This window comes from Sphaerodactylus townsendi, unplaced genomic scaffold (genome assembly GCF_021028975.2).
Source record: "Sphaerodactylus townsendi isolate TG3544 unplaced genomic scaffold, MPM_Stown_v2.3 scaffold_28, whole genome shotgun sequence".
Lineage (NCBI taxonomy): Eukaryota > Metazoa > Chordata > Lepidosauria > Squamata > Sphaerodactylidae > Sphaerodactylus > Sphaerodactylus townsendi.
The window spans coordinates 210,254-230,247 of record NW_025950451.1 but is presented as its reverse complement, the minus strand read 5'-3'; the positions used below and the strand labels follow the sequence as shown (position 1 = coordinate 230,247).

Genomic DNA, 19,994 nt, shown 5'->3' with positions numbered 1-19,994 from the left:
TCCAAAGATTTGGCTGACCTTGCTATGCAAATATAAGATAATTATTAAAGAGACAGAAGGTCACTAAAGATTATTTTAGTAGAAAAAAACATTCTGGAATTTAGCTGATTTTTCACAAAAAAATTACAATTTTGTATAAAAAAGTTTGAAGTGAAACAGTTGTGGTTGACGTGTTGCAAAGTCTGCAGACAAGAGCAAATGATGACTTATCAGAACACATACCCCCCTATAAGACCCCACACCTTCCAGATGATTTGATGTAATTTTCTTTCTAGCCTACTGAGGTGCAGGGACGTAGGTATAGATTTTTATGGGGGGTTGGGGGTGGGGCCACACCCCCACCTGCCCCTAGGGCATGGCCATGCCTCCCCAAGCCCCGCCCCTGGCCTAGCACTTGCCTCGCGCAGCTCTTCGAGGGCTGAGTCGAGGCGGCGGGAGACTCCCCTGCCCTTGCTCCTCTTGCTCCCTGCCCCTGCTCCCCCCCCCACCAGCTGGGCTCCCAGCTGGCAGCCGGCAGTTCCTTCTGCCCTCCCCTCTCGGCAGGCATAGATGGAAAATGGAGCCCGGTGCAAAATCTGAACCCCTCCAGATCAGCCGCTGTGATGCTGGAATCCACCCCCAAACAGCATCACTTCCAATGGTGTTTAAACTAGAGAGCCCAAATTCTCCTTTTACATCCACCTTTAAGGGAGAATCTGGGGTCCCCAGTTAAACAACATTGAAAGTGATGCTGTTTTCAGGTGGATTATCCCCCACCCTGAAACAGCATCACTTTCAATGTGGCGTAGTGGTTAAGAGCAGGTGCATTCTAATCTGGAGGAACCGGGTTTGATTCCCTGCTCTGCCACTTGAGCTATGGAGGCTTATCTGGGGAGTTCAGATTAGCCTGTGCACTCCCACACACGCCAGCTGGGTGACCTTGGGCTAGTCACAGCTTTTTGGAGCCTTTAAATCCATGCCGAAGGAAATTTGGGGGGTGCCTGCTGTTAGGGATGCAATTGTTAAGCTAGAAGCACCAAACTTTCAGGGTATCTTTAGGAGACTCTCCTAATGATACCAACCAGGTTTGGTGAAGTTTGGTTCAAGGTGTAGCCCCCATCTCCTATTGGCTCCCATTGGAAAGAATGGGGGATGGGGCACCCCCTTTGGGAGTCCATAGCTTTGGTCCCCCTCCACCAAACTTCACAAAACCTGGGTGGTATCAATAAGAGACTCTCCTGATAATACATCCCAGGTTTGGTGAAGTTTGGTTCAGGGTGTCCAAAGTTATGGACCCTCAAATGTGTAGCCCCATCTTCTATTAGCTCCCATTGGAAACAAGCACTCCTTTGGGAGTCCATAACTTTGGACCCCATGAACCAAACATCACCCAACCTGAGTAGTATCATCAGGAGAGTCCCCTAAACAATCCCTGAAAGTCTGGTGCTGCTAGCCCAAACAATGCACCCCCTGCAGGCCAAAAACCAAAAAACACGAAAAATGTTTTTAAAACCCAAAAAACAAACGGAGGGGGCGGAGCTTTGGACATGAATGGGGGGGGTTGAACCCGAGAACCGCCCCCTTACCTACGTCCTTGCTGAGGTGGAAAGTAAGAATGCTAGCTGCACCAGGCACTGTAGATACCCCATGGCACTTGTTGGTGCAGAGTGCAGTAGAGGAGAAAAGACACCATCTCTTACCATAGCAGCGTTGACAGCCATCTTTCTTTCACTTCAGGCAAGCTGAGAATGATAAGTAAACACTGAGGTAAGATAATATGCAAGGGGACCCACAGAGGACCTTTGGCTGTGCTGTTCTGTCTCATGCAGCTGGAACTACCGGTATAAATCACAATACCTGTCAAGGCCAGAAACAAAAGTACAGTCCCTTCCTTATCCTATTCTATTTTAAAAACAAAACAAAACATTATTTTTAACTCTAGCACTGTTGAGCTAAATTTCCTGACTAGAAGAGTCTCTGACTCAGGGAAACTATTTGATTCAAAGAGTCTTCAGGTTTATTTCATTAAATGAGGGCTCTAAACATCCTCAATTGGCTCTTGGCTGTGAGGCTTTTATGAGCTTTTTTGCGGATAAAGTCACGTCGCTCCGCCATGACCTTCCTGCCACCCTTGATACAATAAGTGAACTGGAGGCTCCGTGGCCGTCTTCACGTCCTTTCTTGGACCAGTTTTCCCTGCTCGCCGAGGCTGATGTTGACAGGGTCCTAGCTGCTGTTAGACCTACTACCTGTCCTCTGGATCCGTGTCCCTCATGGCTGATTAAAACTTGCCGTGAGGAATTACAGTCCCACCTGTTGAATACATCATCAACTGCTCCCTTTGAGCAAGGAGTGTTTCCTGGAATGGGTTGAAGGAGGCAGATGGTCCGCCCACTCTAGAAAAGGAACCATCCTTAGATCCTAGTGATCTGGCCAATTACCGCCCATGCGTTTGAATCTTTCTCGTTTCTGGGGAAGGTGCAATTGAGAAGTGGTGTTGGAGCAGCTTCAGGGCTTCCTGGAGGACACATCGGCCCTAGGATCCCTTCCAGAAGTCTGGCTTCCGTGCTTGGGCATGGGGCGGAGACCGTCCTTGTTACCATCCCACAGATACAGCTCCGCGCCTCAGCTTGACCGCACGGCGGATCGGCGGCTGCCGGGTGCTCTGTAGATCTCCACCACAGCTGGCATTTGATGTGGTCGATCACGATCTTTTGACCCAATGCCTGGCTGTTGCCAGAGTCGCGGGGAGCACAGCCAGCTTCAGGGTGGCTTGCCTCGTTCCTCCGGGAGCGAAGTCAGCAAGTGTGGTCGCGGGGACTGGGCTTCCCAATAGAAATCCCGCACTCACTTCTGTGAAGTTAATGCCTCAGGAGCTTTGTTGTCCCCAGCTGTTATTTAATATCTATATCGCAGGAAGCCCCTTCGCCCGGCTGGTGCAGAGCTTTGGGCTGATCTGTCATCAATATGCTGATGACACTCCGCTCGTATTCTGTTGATGGAAGGCTGAGGGGCGGCCCGCCACCCTGCGGCTCTACAGCATTGTTTGGAGGCGGTTGCTGGTTGGTTGAAACAGAGGCAGAGTTAAAACTTTAATCCAACGAAGACCGGTCCTCTGGCTGGTGTCAGTTGAAGGGGTTGAGGGCTTCGCGACGCCCGGTGCTGGAGGGGGTCCCTTTGACGCCGGACCCCTTCTCCGCTCTCGCAACCTGGGTAAGTCCATCCCTGGATTCATCCCTGTCCATGGAGACCCAGGTGGCACATGTAACCAGGGTTGTTTTTCTTCCATCTCCGCCAAGCCCGGTGGCGTGGCGGCCCCTACCTCTCCCAGACCGATTCCTGGCCGGTACGGTGATCCATGCAACGGTCACCTCCAGACTGGATTATTATGTAATTCGCTCTACTGGCTCACGGGCAACTTCCCTTCGCGGTTGATCCCGAAGAGCTGAAGCTGGTCCAAAAGCGCCAATGGCTGCGCTCTTCTCACGGGAGTCTCAGTCAGTGATCAGCATGCACCCCCGTGTTGTGCCGCTTCTGCATTGGCTCCCAGTGGGAATTCGGATAGATCGTCTTCAAAGGTGTTGGTTCTGACCTTTAAGGCCCTTTACAGCCTGCAGGGCCCTTCAGCCTACCTACTGGGACTGTCTCCTACCCGCTTTGCGTCCCCCAGGTTGTTGCCCTCAAACGCTCATGCTTGGGGGCCCGGAATTTACTAGTGGTCCCTCGGCCCCTCCATGATAAACGGCTGAAAGCCTTCCACACGGGCCAGGGCGTTTACTGCCCTGGCCCCTGCCTGGTGGAACGCCCTTCCTCCAGCAGTTAGGGCCCAACTGGACCTTGGAGAGTTCCGCAGGGCCTGCAAAATGGTGCTGTTCCACCAGGCTTTTGAGGGAGCCGGCCGCTGAGCCCGCCCCTCGTGTTGTCCTGCACACTGGCTATCTATTGGACCATCTGCCAATCCCCTCCCTTCCCAGGGTTCGATCACTGGGGTTGGGTGCCAGACGTCTTCTATTATTAATCAAATTATTTATTGAAGGCTACTACTGCTGCCATAGTTTTATAGTTTTAAGGCTTTGTATTTTAACTGGGGTTATTCGATTTGTTTTATTGTATTGTTGTTTGTTGTGCACCGCCCTGAGCCCTTTGTGGGTAGGGCGGTTTACCAAATCGAATAAATAAATAATAAATAAATAAATAAAAAGAAAGCTTTAAAGGATACAAATGTATAATGCATGTTGTAATCAGCTTGGAGCAGAGAGAAAATTCTGGGGGACAGAAAATTAGCATCTGTAGTGAGTTTAGCATCTGCAGCTGAATAAGGGCATAGGATTTTTATCTCAGTACAGATGCTACTTTTCTGCCTCCAAGCATTTCTCCTCTGCTCCAATCAAGCAAATTTTACAACATGCATTGTCCCTGTGCATCCTTTACAAGTATTGTATTGTTGAAGGTTTTACAAGCATTGTATTGTCGAAGGCTTTCACAGCCGGAATCACTGGGGTGCTGTGTGGTTTCCGGGCTGTATGGCCACGTTCTAGCAGCATTCTCTCCTGACGTTTCGCCTACATCTGTGGCTGGCATCTTCAGAGGAGATCCATACAGCCCAGAAACCACACAGCACCTCAGTTTTACAAGCATTCTTTTTCAACACTCCTCCCACCTTCTGACTAGCATACAAAGTCTGAGATCTGCATTGCTCTTGAAAGCTTACTCTTGAAAACTTACTGAAACTTGAAAACCCTGAAACAGTTGCTGACAGGGACGTAGGTATAGATTTTTTTATGGGGAGGTTTGGGGGTGGGGCCACGCCCCACCCACCCCTGGGGGCGTGGCCATGCCTTCCCAAGCCCCAGCCCGGCCTCAGTGCTTATAAAAGCAGCTCTCTGAGGCCGGCAGACTCCCCTGCCCCGCCCTCCCCATCTCCCCCACCAGCTGGGCTCCCAGCTGGCAGCCCCTTCTGCCCTCCCCTCTGGGCAGAGGCGTAGCTAGGGAAAATGGAGCCTGGTGCATAATCTGAGTTTTGTGTCCGCCCCCCCATTGGGCGGCCACTGTGATGCTGGAATCCACCCACCAAACAGCATCACTTTCAATGGTGTTTCAACTAGAGAGCCCAGATTCTTCTTTTAAATCCACCTTAAAGAGAGAATCTGGGGTCCTCAGTTAAAATAACATTTAAAGTGATGCTGTTTTAGGGTGGATTATCCCCCACCCTGAAACAGCATCACTTTCAATGTTGTTTTAACTGGGGACCCCAGTTCTCCCTTTAAATCCATGCCGAAGGGGGTGGATTTAAAAGGAGAATCTAGGGAGACTTGGGGGGTGCTGTCAGGGGTGCAATTGCTAAGCTAGCAGCACCAAACTTTCAGGGTATCTTTAAGAAACTCTCCTACTGATACCACCCAGGTCTGGTGAAGTTTGGTTCAGGGGGTCCAAAGTTATGGCCCCTCAAAGGTGTAGCCCCCATCTTCTATAGCTCCCTTTGGAAACAATGGGGGATGGGGCACCCCCTTGGGAGTCCATAACTTTGGACCCCCTAGACCAAACTTCAGAAAACCTGGGTGGTATCACCATGAGAGTATCTTTAAAAAATCCCTGAAATTTTGGTGCTGCTATCCTAAACATTGCTCCCCCTGCAGATCAAAAACCAAAGAACACTTAAAATATTTTAAAACCCACAAACAGGGGGCGGAGCTTTGGACATGTAATGGAGGGTTGAACCTAAGAACCCCCCCTTACCTACGTCCTTGGTTGCTGATCTCTAAGACTCTACTGGACTCACATCTAACAACCTTGACAGAGCAGTAAGAAGGCTCTAAAACTCAAGTAAATTCCTTAATCGAAAACCATTTAATAGTCCTCTTCAGAAAAAAGTCTCCTTTGAAAATACTCAAAGAAGTTAATATGACCATTACTTCTTCTAAAGGCAATATCAAGGCTGTTCTTATTTGTATAGATCCATATGAGATTCTCATCTCTTGGTCCCATGGGTGTGTGTGTGTGTGTGTGTGTGTGTGTGTGTGTGTGTGTGTGTGTGTGTGTGCGCGCGCGCGTGTGTGCGCGTGTGTGCGCGCACATGTGCCTGCCAGGAACCAAATTTCAGGGAAAGGGGGGAGGAGAGGTGAAGACAAGCAAGCATTACCTGTAAGTGACAATGAAGTTAATGGTGGGCCAGCCAAGAACAAATGAATTCTCAGGGCTCATCTTTTTCTCCGACACTTCACTGAGGCAGGAGCCTGTCCACACCTCACTAAGTCGTACCTGCTTCTTCATTTTCAAGTTGGAGGGAGACCTGGAGGTCAAGCATGAGAGAGTTTGTGTTCCAAAAGGGAAAGGTGAATCATGGGTAATGTGTGCTTTGAACACATGTGAACTGTTTCCCTGAGCATCCCAGACACAACTCTGCCTTCTCTTGACTTCTGCTAAATTATGAGCACAAATGAAGAAGACCTGTTGTTCACAGTTATCGTTACGGCATGCATGCATACATGGGATGAATCCTATCCTCTCCCTGTTTTGTCCTTATTGCTGCCTCCAAGATCATTGGAGTATATTATTTCCCCAGAAATGCTGTTGTCCCCTTTAAGAGACAACAATGGATCACCTACAAGGCATGCCCACACCACCAACCTTGATGGTAGCCAAGGCTTAAGGCTGGTTGCACCAGTCAATTATTGTGCTTTTAAATTGAACATAAATTAGAATTTGCCACAAATTGTCAGCACCATCACAATGGATTCCAAAAAGTTTTAAAAAATGAGCAAAATCAACCAAAAGAAGTTGGGAGGGTAAAGAAGGCAAAATCCCTTCCACAGGCTTGGGAATGGATGAAAATAGTAACAAATGATGCTCAGACTGCAGGTAAGGAAGGCACCATGAAAGGAAAGAGGATGACAACTTGGGTTAATGAGCAGAGCCAAAGAAGCCATGCCCCAGGATGTGGTGGCAGCTGTCAGGATGGGCTTGTTCCTGGTGATGATTCACGCCCCCCCCCCCAGAGGGCCATCGGCCTTGGCCCGGTGCCAGCTCGTCTGCTTCCCCCCTCCCTTCCCTTCCTGAAGACTGATAGTCAGATGGGGCCACGGCCCTCCGAGGTGTGGCATGGCTCCCACCTTTTGTGTTTACAACTTTGTAATAGAATAGTGGTATTCTCCCTTTTGTTACCTTGTTGCAGCTGCAGCACCTTGGGCCCGGCAAGGGGCAGGCCAAGCGCAGCAGGGATTTAAGTTCTAGTTTATGTTATGTTTTCTCAAAAATCATCTATGCTACGCTATGCTTTGGTCACTCAATAAAGTCTATAGTTTTAAAACTACGGATCGCTTTATTCTGGGACTGAGGTCTCACAGCAGCTGCCAAACTAGGAAGGTTATAAGAGGGGAGGGGACATGGTCATGGAGGATAGAGCCTCAAGTCAAAATGGATACTAGTCATGAAGTATACCATGCCCATTATATTGCGTGCTGTGGAACTCAGGCCGAATAATGCGGCTGCAATCGCCTTGTTTGTGGGCTACTGTGTGAACAGGCTGCTGGACTTGATGGGCCTTGGTCTGATACAGAATGGCTCTTCTTACGTTCTTAAGCCGTGAAAGGCAAAAACTATTAAGCATACAAATGAGACCTACTGAGAAAGAATCAGTATGGCCCCGTTTGGCCTTTGGTGGCCCATGGAATCAGGTCCCCCCTCACACTTACTTAGACTTTGCCACAATTAGTCTGTCACTGAAGAGGAACAAATGGCGCTCTTGAGTCTGCAAGCCCACAGTCAACTGCACGCGCTCATCCAGGAGAAATGTGGAGTCTGGGCTACTAAAGGCCCCAGCTAGTAAGCCATTGTCAGGATCGGACAAGGGAAAAATAAGTTCCCTGCTGGAAAAGAAATGGGTGGAATTAATCCCAAGACAATCATTTGTTTAACCAAGAAATTATCTGAATTAACTGCAACTCCGCAACCAAATAAAAGTACAGAAATGAATAGTGAAATTCAAGGCCAAATCAGGTTGCACTGGAAGTCCCATGTTCTGGGCTCCCAATCTTTTCGAACACTCTGTACGCCAAAGAGTGGAATTTCAAAACTGCAGACATGGAACTCCCACATGATCTCTGGTTATGGCCCTGAGTCTCCGCTGGAGATTCTATCATCATTTCTTTAAGACACTAGTAAACATTCACTTTTTTCTTTGTTGTGTCTATCTGGGTTGCCTCTGTGGCTTGCTTTAAAAAAACAGCAACACACACAAATCCAAGCACTCAGGCTGCCCTTTTGGATTGGACCCGTGCCCTTCTCCTCTGTAACCTTTCAGCCCCTTCTCTGCCTTTTCAGCCCCACCAAAGGTCTCCTGATTTCTTAAACAAGCTCCTGCCCTCTTCTGCCCCTTAGATCTGGAACTCTCTCCCAGAATCCCTATGAGATGCTCTAGGGTGGCTCTGGATAGCAACCGTGTCCTGCTGTTTGACCAAACATGAGGCATGAAGGCAGAGGCGTAGCTCCAAGGGGACGGGAGGGGGGCGTGATGAACCGGAGGGGCGCCCCTGTGGGGGCGTAACGGGGGCGTTCGAGAGGGGGACAGGGCCATTCCAGAGCAGGATGGGGCAAAGGACACACCGGTGTACTGGGTGCTTTCCCCCCTTGCTATGCCTCTGCACGAAAGTCCCAGGCAGGGTGGGGCAAAAAGTCTAATTTATTAAACAAATACTGTAACTGTTAATTAAATAAGAGAATAGGTATGAAAATAGGGAAGAATTAACACAGGGAACTCCACAAACACCCAGAATAAAACAGCCAGGCAAGGGAGCCAGCTAGAAAACAATGGTTCCCACGTTAACTGGATTCCTACCACTATATTAATAGATCAGACTCAGTCCTTGCCCTGCAATGCAGGAACTGCTTTTCAAAAGGCAGACTCATTGCCCCACCTCCCAGTTTCAGGCAGCAAGTGACCTGCCTTCCTCCATCTTCCTTATATGCCCCCAGACTCCACTCCTCATCAGTGATTGGCTCTTTGGTTTTCCCCAGTCCAATCCTGAGGGTTGGATACGGTTGCCCATTCTGGGCTGGAATATTCCTAGAGGTTTGGGGGGCAGAGGCTGGGGAGGGGGGGAGGGAGGGGATGGGGAAAAGAGGAAGCTCAGCCAGGATTTTCTGCATTGGAGTCCATTCTTCTCAGGGGAATTGATCTGTCTAGTCTGGAAATCACTTGTAATGCCAGGAGATCTCCAGCCCCCCACCTGGCGGTTGGCATCCCTGGCCTTGGAGGGAGCCTAGGAAATGTAGGCCTGAAGGGAAATTGGCAGCAGGGAGTGAGGGAAAGGCGGTGTTGACGCCTGCTGGCTGTTCTGTGGCTCAGCCTGGGGTAGGGTTGCCAACCTCCAGGTAGATCCTGGAATTCTCCCAGAACAGTGGTGGCGAACCTTTGGCACTCCAGATGTCATGGACTACAATTCCCATCAGCCCCTGCCAGCATGGCCAATTGGCCATGCTGGCAGGGGCTGATCCAATCAGGAGGCCAACAATCCCACTCAAACATCTCAGGCATGGGATGCTCCCTCCCAGAATCACAAGTGATCTCTGGACTAGAAAGAACAGCTCCGAGGAGGAAATACCAGCTTTTCCAGGGAAACTCTGCAGTTTCATATCCTCGCTGAATTCCCTCCCCTGACCAAAAATGGTGCCATACAGTGAGGCCAAATCGCCAGGAATTTCCCAAACTGGGCAAGCAACGTCACCAGATGTCCACTCAAATCTTCAGGAATTTCCCAGGCCAAAGTTGGCGACCGTATATCTCATGCCTCCCAATATGTCATGTCTCTGGACTGTCCAATAATAAGATTCAAGTACGGATGAAATCTTTTATTGATCGACAGCAATCAGAAGTGAAGCCTGATCATAGTGGGGGGTTTTGGCTGATTTTTGCTGGCAAAAGCTCAGGGTATATTACTCCCAATCCGCTCCTGCCCCCGGAATTCCGTAAGCTTTGCAGGGCTCCCAGCTGATCTCCTCTTTGCGCACTTGTTCCTTTGAAGCCCGAGAGCAAAGAAAAAGAAGGAACTGGCCAAAGCGAAAGTGCCAAAGGGAGGGGTGAGAGCAGCTGAGAGACAGAAACACATCCCAGGTTTCAGGGTGACCGACTCAGCCTGGGACACACGGCAAGAACAGTCCAGATCTTGACACAATAGCAAACATGATGGTTTCGTGTCCATCAGCAGCGCAGCCAGATAAGATACGGGATCTCCCCAAGCATGCAGAAAAATATTCAATTTATAATTTTATTTTTTAAAAGAAGGCTCTTCCCTTCAAGGAATGATGAAGAGTAAGCATGCTCACAGCCCTTGGAAACAGTTGAGAGTCCAATCCAGCTGGGAGGAAAAAGACTCAGAAATTGGCGTGCTGACATCACTGAGAGAAGAGATCTGTGCCAGAATGCCATTTCTAGCCACGTATCCCCTCCCCACAATCCCCTCTTCTTACCACTGTCTGGGGCCTATCAGTAAATCACAGAAATAACAAAATATATAGACAAAGAAGCAGGTTCTGCCCAGCTATGTGTTGTGCCCCTGTACCAGTGGTATAGCGCCCATGGGGTGGGGGCGTGGCAGCGGAGTTCCAGGGCAGGTGGTGCCGTGGCAGGGGTGCAGGGCACGGGCGGGCCCTGGGCGCAGTTTCCCTCGCTCCGCCCCTGCCCGGAACTGTCAAATAACGAGACTCTGTATTCAGTTGATTTCTTCATTATGAAGCAGCATCAGGGAAAAGCATTTAGACTTCTATTGCCAGAACTAACAGTTAAGTGCCAAAAAACCTTCCATTATGCCCACATCATGCCCCTCCACGTCACACAACTCCTCCCCTGAACACCGGTTCCCAACGGGGGTTGGACCTCCTCCAGTCCCACAGTCCAGAGACAAACAACCCACACTGCCCAGCGCTGTGGAGGGCAACAGCTTCCAGGTGTCTAACAAGGAGATTAGGCTAAGAATGAAAGTAAAGCAAAAGCAGACAGGAGGGAGGGAGGAGAGAAAGAGGACCCCCCTTCCTGCCCGGAAGACATGGCAGGATCAAACCAGAACTGGGCAGATCATGACACTATGCTGGAAAAAAGACAAGCAGCAAAAAGGTGCCAACTGAAACTGAGCATGTTTATGACAGTGGTGGGATTCAGGAGGTTCGCACCACTTCAGCAGAACCGTTTGTTAAAATGGTGCTTGTGAACAACCAGTTGTTAAATTATTTGAATCCCACCACCGGAACCGGTTGTTCAATTATTTGAATCCCATCACTGGTTTATGATCCTTCTGGAGCAAAGATTATAGCTCATGTGTCTGCAACCTGTGGCTCTCCAGATGTTCATGGACTACAATTCCCATCAGCCCCTGCGGGCTGGGAATTGTAGTCCATGAGCATCTGGAGATCTGCAAGTTGCAGACCCCTGTGATAGCGCATCCTGAGAATCAGGTTCAAATCCAAATGCTGCCACACCCTTCTCTGGAGCCCCAAAAAGCCGATCAGTGACTCCAGAGACTTAAAAATATACATATTAAGCCATTTCAGAAAAAAAAAAACAGATAGAAAGACTTCAATTGGACAAACTTTCTCAGGGAAAACAGATAAAGTGTAACAAACAGAAAGTCCCCACCCGTGATGTCCCCACCCATCTCCTGGGTACCTAACAAATAAGAGTTTCTAACAGTCTTTACTTCAGAAACTTTCTTTCTTGCTGTAAAGAGTAAGAAGAGAGAAATCCAGCTTATTGATTTTGTACCTCCTGCCAGGCAAAGCCAAGCCAGTGGCATCTTACAACCTGGAAACGTGGAAAATTGAGGGGTGGGGGAAGACCGGTGCATGTCTCCTCTCTGCAATTCTGGTGTTTATCTGTTCCTCCTTTCATCTTAGATAATTTAAAGACATCATACACCAGCAATAATGCTTTTTGTAAAAAATTTCCTTAATATAATAACATTAACTTTGGTCCACGTCTTCTGCCATGTTTCTAACATTATAGGATATCCTATATTCTTAGCCAAATTTATCATGAAGTCTTTTATAATCTCAGTTTCTGTATCTAAAGTTAAACAGGCCTCAGACTTTTCTTAATGAGGTGTGAATCATTTTTACATCATTGACTCTTTAATACATTTAATTCAGTTTCAAATCCAAAAGTCTTATCTCTTTCAAAGCAATCTTTTAACTGTCTATATAACCATCAATCACATATTTCCTCCAATAATCTTATTTCCTCCAATGATTTTAGTTTATATACAACCTTTCCATTCATTAGTTATTTCTCTAAAATATCTGTATATCATGGCCAACTAGATTTTGTTGATGACTGGCTATGATACAATTTTTTTTGTGGGAAGGACCATAATTGTTATGATGTAATGTCAAGTTTGTGTTAGAAATTATTATTCCTAAGCATTTTACCTGTTTAATAACCCGGAAACCTGTCTTCTCCTCTAATTGCTTTTTCATTTGTAAATCCATATTTTTCACCAACTTTTTTATTTTTCTCTATTTATTTTAAGAGCAGAAACTCTTCCAAGTCTATCAAGATTTTCCATAATGTAATCAATAGAATTGATTAGGTTCCCTAATATCAATACTAAGTCATTTGCATAGGCCCTGAGTTTAAATATCTCTTGCTTAATTTTTAATCCTTTTATACGTTCATCTTATTTCTCCACTTAGGCATTCCATCATGACTGGGTCCAAGGAGTGCCCCTCCTGCCCCAGATGAATAGAAGGGCTTTGACCTCTATAAAATCGAAAGAGTCAAGGAAGCGAGACAAACACATCCTCTACTATCATCCTCCCACCAAGAATTATTTTAGCAGCAAAGGGGGCACAGAAAAAGCCCCACAGACCGGTCCTAATTTCCTCCCTGCCCCGCAAGCCTAGACAGCATAAGGGTAAAGTCAGTCTTCTTGCCACTGTTCAGCAGAAGAAAAAGAAAGATTGTGTGTGTGTGTGTGCGTCACAGCAACTGTGCAACATCCCTTCCAGTATAAAGCCAAAAGTGAGAGCCCTGTGTCGGCATGATGCTCTAGGAGATGTTCCGCACAGTTTAGAGGGGATCTTAGAGCATCATGCCAACACACTGACATCGCTTCTGAGATGTCCTGGCTGTGGTGCTAGTCATTCCCCTGCTCTCTCTCCCACCAGTTGCCCCTCCGCCCCCTATCAACACAGAGAGTAACTGAGCAATAGATTCTAGGCACCTCTTTCCTCAAAGCTGAGTTTACTGTGATTCTGAGATGGGGAAGTGGGGGTATTTCCCAACTGTTTATTTCCCCCACCATTCTTTCTGGGTCCCCAGCTTGCATTTTAAAAATTAATAATGCACACTATTAGGAGAGTAATTCCAGTGAGGATGCTTCTGTAATGTTCTTGTTCTTCGAAGACAACACCAGCCACATCTGAACAGAAGCCTAAGAAATCTACCAGTGGTCTGGTGGCAAATGTCAAGGACCAGACCCTCTTGGGAATCGTGATGTCCCCACCCATCTCCTGGGTGCCAGAAAGAAGCCTTCCTTGCATCCAAATAAAGCCAAGGATGTAACCACTGGGGAGAGGGAGGGGCATGGCCAGGTTTCCTGCCCTCTCATTTGAAAGCACTGGAACCTGCACACACTCTTTCCCCAGGGCAGGACAGTGACGCAGGGCATTCAATAAAAAATGGAGCTCTCGTAAAAGAGTGTTTGGCTCTGAGTGTAAATCATTTTAAGTTTTTATCTTAGGATAAAAGAAATATTTATTTCAGTTAAATAAACTGCCAGGAGATATTATTTATGAGGGTGTTTTTGGAACCCGAGAAATGGTCTTCCCTTTTCTGTCATCTCATTCCAGGATGGAGAGAAAAATCTAAGCTCTGAGACCATTATTCCCTTATTAAAGACTAGAAGTAGCCCTGCTGGTCCAGGGCTTTATGAGGACTTACAAACAAACAAACAAGCAAACAAGCAAGCAAACAAACAAACAGTAGTTCTGTAGCACAGCAATCAAAACAGACAACAAGCTTTTGCCTGGAAAACCCTACTCAGGGAGGAAGGGTTGCCAGCCCTGGATTGGGAAATACCTGGAGAATTGGGGGGGGGGGGAGCGTGGGGAGGGTATGGCTTGAGGGTGGGGGTGAGCAGTGGCGTAACAAGGCAAACTGGATCCCTGTGCAAAACCTGAGTTTGATGCCCCCCATGGGCGGCGGAGCTCCCCCATCCTCCTCCCCTGGTGGCTTGTGGCTTCCCCCCTCCTGGCCGGCTGAACTTAGGCGCCCCCCCCTTACCAGAGAAAGGGTGCGAGATGTGGGAGGCGGGTGGGTGGCAGCGGGCAGCGGCAGCATCCAGGGGAGAGCGGCACAGTTAGTGGGTCAGCCAGGTGCACGTGCACCCCTGACTGCTACTCCTGCCACCCCACAAAGATTCATCTGAGGACGCAGCAGGGCTGGCAAGAGGCAGAGCACAGGCAGCAAGGCTTGGTGGTTCGGCTTAGCCCGATCCACAGATCGGGCCTAGATAAGCTGATTTGGAGGCGCTCGGAGGGCCGAGGGCCTGAGCCCACCCCCACCGAACTCTGCGCAACCCGAACTTGCGGTAACATCCGAGATTCTTGGATGCATTTTTATTTTTGGTGTTTTTGCGTTTTGGCCTGCAGGGGATGCATTTTTAGAGATATCTGCACCAAAGTTTCAGAATATCATCAGGAGGCTGTCCTGATGATACCTCCCAAGTTTGGTGCAGTGTGGTTCAGGGGGTCCAAAGTTATGGACCGCCAAAGGGGTAGCCCCTATCCCCCATTGTTTCCAATGGGAGGTTAGGAGATGGGGGTTGCACCTTTGAGGGTCCATAACTTTGCCCCCCCTGAACCAAACTTCACCAAACCTGAAGTGGGGTGTCATCAGGACAGTCTCCTGAAGATACCCTGAAATTTTGGTGCTGATAGCTTAACAATTGCACCCCTGACAGGCACCCCCAGAAATTTGCCCAAGAATCTTACTACTGCATTGATTTTTCCCATTGATATCAACAGGGAATTTCTGGTGCAGCCTATGGGGTGCACATTTCTGAAGGCACAGTCACAAAGCTTTCCGGGTATCTTCAGGAGACTGTTCTGATGACACCCTCCAAGTTTGGAGAAGTTTGGTTCAGGGGGTCCAAAGTTATGGATGCTCAAAAGTGCAGCCCCCATCTCCTTAGCTCCCATTGGAAACAATGGGGGATAGGGGCTACCTCTTTGGGGGTCCATAACTTTGGACCCCCTGAACCAAACTTCACCAAACTTGGGGAGGGTATCATCAGGACAGTCTCCTGATGATACTCTGAAATTTTGGTGCCGATATCTCTAAAAAATACACCCCCTGCAGGCCAAGACATGAAAAAACACCAAAAAATAAAAACGCAGGAGCATGCCCTGCAAAATTCCTGAGCCCTGGGCAGCTGCCCACATTGCTCAACGGACATGACGCCACTGGGGGGGAGAGGGAGCTCAGCAGTGTACAATACCATACAGTTCTCCCTTCAAGGCAGCCATTTTCTCCAGAGGAAATGTTCTCTGTCATATATTCTCTGAGCCTTTTGGGGGAGGGCGGGATATAAATTAAATATGAAATGAAATGAAATATGGAGATCAGTTTTAATACCAGGAGATCTCTAGGCTCCACCTAAGTCAGTTATGACTTGACCCCCACGCCAGAAGGGAATTAGATTTTTTTTAAAGCCTTCTGATGGCACAATGAGGGAAACGCAGGCAGCAGCAGGCAATAAAGCGTGCCCAAAATTCCCACGCAGCAGCTCGGTTGCCAACGTGCATGCCACGCTTAGCTTTCTCAGCAGGAATGAATGCAGAACAGTGAATCTGTGGTGTGTGCCGCAGCCCAGTCACCAAACTAGAGGGTCCTCCATTATACCCAGAAACATTACCCAGTCAGTTTTGGGCAACACAAAAGCTTACAAACTATGCTGTGATATTTTGGTTGGTCTTAACTGAAAGGCTCAGAATCAGGCTGAAATTTCAGGGCCAGCAGGTAGCCAAGACAATGGGGGGTTTCCGTCAAGACTTCTGTGGCAAGGACTGCACGGTCAATTGTAGACGTGAGGCCATAATCAGCACTAACAGCTCAACTACATTTCATGCTCAGTGTTTCAAATTAATCTTCCTTCCCTCTTTTAAGAAAACAACTGTGTGGCAAACAATCCCATTACATCAAAGCCAAGTGCTAATAACTCCACATTGGCTCACTTCCTAGCAGTGCGTAGAAATACTACCATTAATACTGTTATTCAGTGTGGCAGCACTACTGGAGTTGCCATTCTCCAGAAGGCCTTGAGATCTCCCAGAATTTCAATCCATCTCTAGACAACAGGGGTGAGTTCTCCTAGAGAAAATGGCTGCTCTGAAGGGTGGACTCTGTGGCAACGCCCCCTGCTGAGGTTCCTCCCCTCCCTAAACCCCACCCTCCCCAAGCTCTGTCCCCAGATCTCCAGAAGTCTACCAGCCCGTAGTTGGCAATCCTAACTAGCCCGCTCTCCATGTGGGTCTTCCCATGTGTCTTGGGGTGCGCATTGCAGGGGACTCAGCCAACATAAACATGAGATTAGCCCAGGGTTTGGGCAGGCACATTTGGTCAGAGTCCTGATTCCAGCACCCCGGCAGGATGAAGGGCCTGGGCATCATGACAACTGTAAGAACCACTTCCAGATTTGCCACTGCCCAGTTGCCAGGTTGCTAAGCCAGCGTCCCCCCTGCCTCTTCCTGATCAGAACAGAACTGCTACAGAGGAAGCGCAAACATGTGAGCCCGGCAGTCTCTCACACAGGAGCTTTGTGAGGAGAACATACAATTGACAACTTTTTTTTTTGCCATTGTCATAGCTAACCCTACAGGGTTTTCAAGGCAAGAGACGCTCAGAGGTGGTTTGCCATTGCCTGCCTCCCGCTCGTGCCTCTGGTATTCCGTGGGGTCTCCCGTCCAAATGCTTGCCAGGGTTGAGGCTGAGTGGGTGCGACTGGACCCACCCAGCAAGTTTCCTTGACAGAGCGGAGATGCAAACCTGGGTTCCCCAGATCCTAGTCGAATACAATGGCTCAATTAACAGCTTACACATTTTCATAAAATGAACATTTGCATATGGATAAGCACAGAAGAATAAGAAAGTGTCTTTGAAACACAACAAACAGAGACCTCCCAATCCTGGGGCACTCAGGTCAAAGCAGGTGACCAGCAGTGGTTTTGCCAGCAGCTGCCTCTGCCAGCCGACCTTGGACTTCCTCGGCCGGCTCCCACCCCAGTACTAACTGACCTGATCCTGGGTGGCTCCCAAGCTCTAACAAGCTATCCAGGCTGCTAAATTGACATAATATACACTAAAATAGAGTAGTTAACAAGAGGTAATCACAAATTAATAGAATTATTGTTTGATGGTTCTGAAAACTATAACCCCAGTTTTGGATTGATTCTGGGCAACGTAACATGAAAGACCATCTCTTCCCACATGACCCAGCCTTGCCAGTTAAGATCAGCTTCACACGTCCTACATTAAGCACCCCCACCCCTGGAGGAGAGTCTGGTGGTGATTAGTGAGGGCATCTTTTGTGGTGGCCCCTTGCCTCTCGAACACCCCTCTACCTTGAATCTCTCCTGGCATCTGTTTTACCTTATTTTAGGCACCAGGCTAAAGCACATCCTTTAACCCAGGGTTTCAATTAGGGGTGTTATCTTATCTTATCTGCTTCTGTTTATGGATAGTTTTTACGCAGCTTATGTCCAATGGTGTGTGTGTGTTAATGTGTTTTAATACTGTGGTTTTGTAAGCTGCCTCGAGCAAGGTTCTGAATGAGCAACATAGAAATGTTCTAAGTAAACAAATAAATCAAGATCTCTGCTTACCTGGCTTTGGTCTTGCTGAGAGCTTTGCTGATAGCTGAGGCAGACCGCCGCCTTTGCACAACCGGCTTCATTTTCTGTGAGAGAAAATAATAAGCTGGTCAGGTGTTCTGCTTTCTCAGCCTAGTTTTCTCCCAGACATAGTAACTGTCTGAATGCAGGGAATGTCTACATCTTGGGTTCAAAAGTGTGCTCCCACTCCTGAATTCTTAAGTAGTACAGTCTCAGAAAAGAAAATCAAAACAAAGATGCAAAGATAATATGAAAATCAACAGTGGCATATCTGCCCAGGGTCGGGGGGCGTCCTCTGTCCCCAGGCACTACTAAATGGTCATGTGCCCCCCCCCCACGTGACCAGGAAGACAGCAAGGCAGCAGTGAATGTGAACGGGGCCAAGGAAGCCCAAGGACACCGCCCCCTCAAGCCTCACCTCCCACTCCTGGCTCTCAGCCAGCAGCCGGCAGTCCCTTCTGCCCTCCCCTCTGGGGAGAAGGGACTGCTGGCTGCTGGGTGGGAGCCAGGAGTGGGAGGTGAGGCTTGAGGGGGCGGTGTCCTTGGCTCCTTTGCTTTTATAAGCATGGGGGCAGGGCTCCACCCCCAAGCCCCGCTCCCATGCTTATAAAAGCAAAGGAGATGAGGATGGAGGGGAGGGCAGAAGGGGCTGTCAGCTGGAAACTGGGGGGGCGAGGCCTGGGGCCCCCCACCCCCCCTGAGCCTCACCCCCGGCATAGCAGGGGGTGCCCCGAGAATGGCTATCTCCAGGCGCCATTTCCCCCCCATATGTCTCTGAAAATCAATGAGGTTGAAGGAATCAGAAGAAGACTCAAAGAGACAGGGCAGGATGTGAGATGGCCATCAAGGAGGCATACTGGGACTGGGTTGGTGAGGAGACCCCAGCAGGCAGGCTGTGTCCTGGAACAGCAGACTGGCCCTTCCTGGCTGGAGGGACAATCCGAAGACTTGCAGGAGGCCGAGGGCTTAGGTTGGGCAAACAGTTCAGGAAGCAGCAGTCACTCCTGCATTGCCTGGCCATTGGAGCATCTATCCTGCTCTGCCTGAACATGAAAGTCCATCTTGCAGATCTGAGCAACACAAGATCTGGAGGACATCAGTACAAGCCAGAGAGCAGCCTCAGTGGCGAGTTCACCCCCACCCCCAATTCTTACAGACCACTCCCAGCTAGCTTGTGGGAAATTTCTTCAGTTGAGGTCCTATTTGAGGCCCATCATTAAGGGGGACTTGCTGGGAAGTGCATACGGACAAATGCAGGATTTCACAGAGAAGGGTTTAAAAATCAATTAGTCAACATTTACTACAATCAAGGAATCAGTCAATGTCAATTTGACAAGGGTTTGAAGGCCAAGGAGGGAAATCTGGCTTTCCAAGCTGCCTCAGTTTTTACTAAACTATGATTCAATACAGATGCAGAGGAAAGGCTTTGACATGGTTTTCTTTTTGACAGGAAATCCCTCCCCCTTCTAACCCCCCCCCCCCCGAATTTTCAATGGCCAGTGATCTAATCAGTCCTCCACTCTCTAGCAAAGGAAATCCTGATAGGAAGTCCCAGGACCTCCTGTCCTGACACCATCTGTGTTTCTCCCTAAATCAAAATACAGTAAAAAAAAAAACATAAAGGCCCTGATCCTGCACAGCAGCTTGAAAACCCAAAGAAGAGTGCCTGTTCATGTCAAAAGATGCCGTTTGCGAGGGCTATAATGAATGAGGATCTGATTGACAGCTGTACCCAAGGAGACGTCAGCCTCGGCAACCAGGCTTCCCTAGCTGGGCTGGACCCTTTGGGTGTTTATACTGTCTTGCAAGTCTTCTGAAAGAAGGACAATGCCAAAGTCGGCTGCATCCCATGCACATGCAGAGGTACACCAAATTCTACTGCTCATGAGCTCAGGAAAACACAAGACATTATACAAGCAGGTTGGGAAGAAAGAAACATCAGTGATTATGGGAAAAAACCTGCTGTCCTTGTTCCGCACTTCGCTATCTTCAAGCACACAGCTCATATAGTCGCCAGCTCTAGGTTGGGAGATTCTAGGGGATTTGGGGGTGGGGGTGGAGAGGAGGGAGTTCAGTGGCTTAGATGTAATTGTCAGGACCATGCCTGTCAGAATCTTGATGTCTTGTGGTGCGTGATT

At 48.7% G+C, this 19,994-nt stretch overlaps 1 protein-coding gene across 5 annotated transcripts in view; it reads right to left on the bottom strand.

Annotated features, from left to right (window-relative positions):
• The window catches only part of LOC125425325 (rho GTPase-activating protein 20-like), a 118,063-nt gene that overhangs the window by 67,109 nt on the left and 30,960 nt on the right, over positions 1 to 19,994 (bottom strand). Inside the window, exons 2-5 of one of the 5 annotated variants that reach the window (XM_048482934.1) lie at positions 17,848 to 17,921; positions 7,671 to 7,844; positions 6,119 to 6,268; positions 1,680 to 1,721 (exon numbers count right to left, since the gene is read on the bottom strand). In XM_048482934.1, coding sequence (XP_048338891.1) covers positions 1,680 to 1,721; positions 6,119 to 6,268; positions 7,671 to 7,844; positions 17,848 to 17,918 — 437 coding nt within the window. In that variant the 5' untranslated portion in view covers positions 17,919 to 17,921. The remainder of the gene's footprint in view (positions 1 to 1,679; positions 1,722 to 6,118; positions 6,269 to 7,670; positions 7,845 to 17,847; positions 17,922 to 19,994) is intronic. The other 4 variants (XM_048482935.1, XM_048482936.1, XM_048482937.1 and 1 more) reach the window with 4 other exon arrangements.